General features: G+C 36.3%; 1 protein-coding gene across 2 annotated transcripts in view; it reads left to right on the top strand.

Moving 5' to 3' along the window:
* Positions 1 to 2,151, top strand: part of CNTN1 (contactin 1) — a 241,776-nt gene that overhangs the window by 141,713 nt on the left and 97,912 nt on the right. For both annotated transcript variants that reach the window (XM_006888198.1, XM_006888197.1), the window contains one exon: positions 542 to 691. In XM_006888198.1, the coding sequence (XP_006888260.1) occupies positions 542 to 691 (150 nt within the window). The remainder of the gene's footprint in view (positions 1 to 541; positions 692 to 2,151) is intronic.

Raw genomic sequence — 2,151 nt, 5'->3', positions numbered from 1 at the left:
GGTTTCACCTACAGGTTACAAACCATTATTAATCGAGGTGTAATTCAGGAAATGGCAACATAGGAATTTTGTTCTCCTACCACAGTTAACTAAAGATGTGATACTTATGCATATCTCTTCTCTCAATCCCTTGGGTTTAACATTTTCACGTCAAGTCTTATTATTTCCCCCCTGATAGAACAGCGTTTAGAGCTCTTGTACACAGAGTCGCTATGCGTCGCAAGCAACTCGATGGCACATAACAACAACAAACAACTCTATGTGTTCTTATTGTTATGTACTGTTGAGTACGAACCAAATCAGACCTTCCAGTGGGTATTAAGAGGCTATAATTGCACAGGAGGAGATTGTCCATCTGTTTCCCGTGCAGTAGCTGGTGAGTTCCAATCGTGAGTTTTTGTGTTGGCAGCACAGCTCATTGTCCACAAAGCCACCAACAATACAAGTTATGTGTCATTTTTTCAAGAGAGAAAAATAAAAATCAGACATTATTTATCTGATAAATTATTTCATTAACCATTTTATTGTTTCTTTTATTTAGATCCTCCAATTATTGAAGGAAATATGGAAGCAGCAAAAGCAGTTGATTTAATCCCATGGATGGAGTATGAGTTTCGTGTAGTAGCAACCAATACTCTAGGCATAGGGGAGCCCAGTATACCGTCAAATAGAATTAAAACAGATGGTGCAGGTATGTAGAATATACTTTTTAAGTTGTATTGATGAATGTAAAGAAAAGTGAATGATGTGTTAAAGTAAGTGACTCATCAAAAATTACATGCATATGTGTATATTCTGTATCAAAACAGAAAATCCTAAAAATAATGTTTTCACATAAGTACAAGAGGAGAAAAATAGAAATCTTTGCATATTCTATGAGACTCTGTAATAAGGTAAATATTTAGAATTATAAACTACAATATTCTTCATTAAATGCATCCCATGATTTTAAAACTATAATTTTGTAGACATCTATACTATGATCTCTCAAAAGACATTTATAATTTAATGTACACATGGATTCAAGTGTGAGTAGCGAGAGTAAAGTGTAGAGAGAGTGGAGAGAATGCAATAAGGATTTTCATAAATCAAATCTCTACTGTTTGGGGAGTTATACCATAACTGAGGAGTAATGATGTACATTGTCTTAGGGTGCCACTCTAAGTATACCCACTCACCAAAGTTTAATTTTCAGTTTTTTTCCAGTTTAGGTTAGTATTTTCAAATACCATATTTGGGCAGCCTATGCATGCTTCCCACTTTTCCATTCTTCCTTTGCATTAACAAGAGAAACCCTATTTTCCTGACTCTAATTCTAGTTCTATTATTCTTTATCTATAACAATTTGAGCAAAGAGTACCAGAGGAATGTCTACCAGTGTTTCATTGACTATACAAAGGTATTTGACTGTGTTGATAAGTGCAAGTCCTAGCCAACTGTGAGGAGAAACATAAATCCAGAACACTTGGTTGTGTTCCTGCAAAATCTACACTCAGACCAGAAAACAGTCCTTAGAACAGAGCAAGGAAACACTGTATGGTTCAAAATCAGGAAAGAAGTGTGTCAGGATGTGTCCTGTCTCCATATCTTTTCAAACTATATGCAGAACAGTTAATTCAGGAGGCTGGACTTTATGAGGAGGAAAGAAGCATCAGGATTGGAGGAAGACTCATCAGCAACCTGTGATATGCAGATGACACAAACTTGCTTGCCCAAACTGAGGAGGACTTGAAGTACTTGCTGCAGAAGGTCAAGGACTACAGTCTTTAATATGGTTTGAAGCTCAACATCAAGAACACAAAGATTCTCACCACTGGGCGGATTGGTAGCATCATGATTGATAGAGAAGAGATTGAGGTTATTAACAATTTAAACTTACTTGACTCCGCAACCAATACTCTTGGTACCAGCAGTCAGGAAATCAAAAGACAAATTGCATTAGGAAAATCTGTGGTCAGAGCTCTCTCCAAAGTGGTGAGAATTAATGATGTAAGTCTAAATACCAAGGTGTATGAGATCTTTGCAATTACTTCCTATGCATCAAAGAGCTGGACAACGAGTAAAGATGATAAAAGTATTGATACCTTTGAGTTACGGTTATGAAGAAGAGTACTGAATATACTAAGGACTGCAAAGAATACAAAGAGGTCT

Source organism: Elephantulus edwardii, unplaced genomic scaffold, assembly GCF_000299155.1.
Source record: "Elephantulus edwardii isolate Elephantulus edwardi_28Jun2011 unplaced genomic scaffold, EleEdw1.0 scaffold00065, whole genome shotgun sequence".
Taxonomy (NCBI): domain Eukaryota; kingdom Metazoa; phylum Chordata; class Mammalia; order Macroscelidea; family Macroscelididae; genus Elephantulus; species Elephantulus edwardii.
Note: the sequence above shows the minus strand (reverse complement) of the source record. Positions and strands in the feature narration are given on the sequence as shown.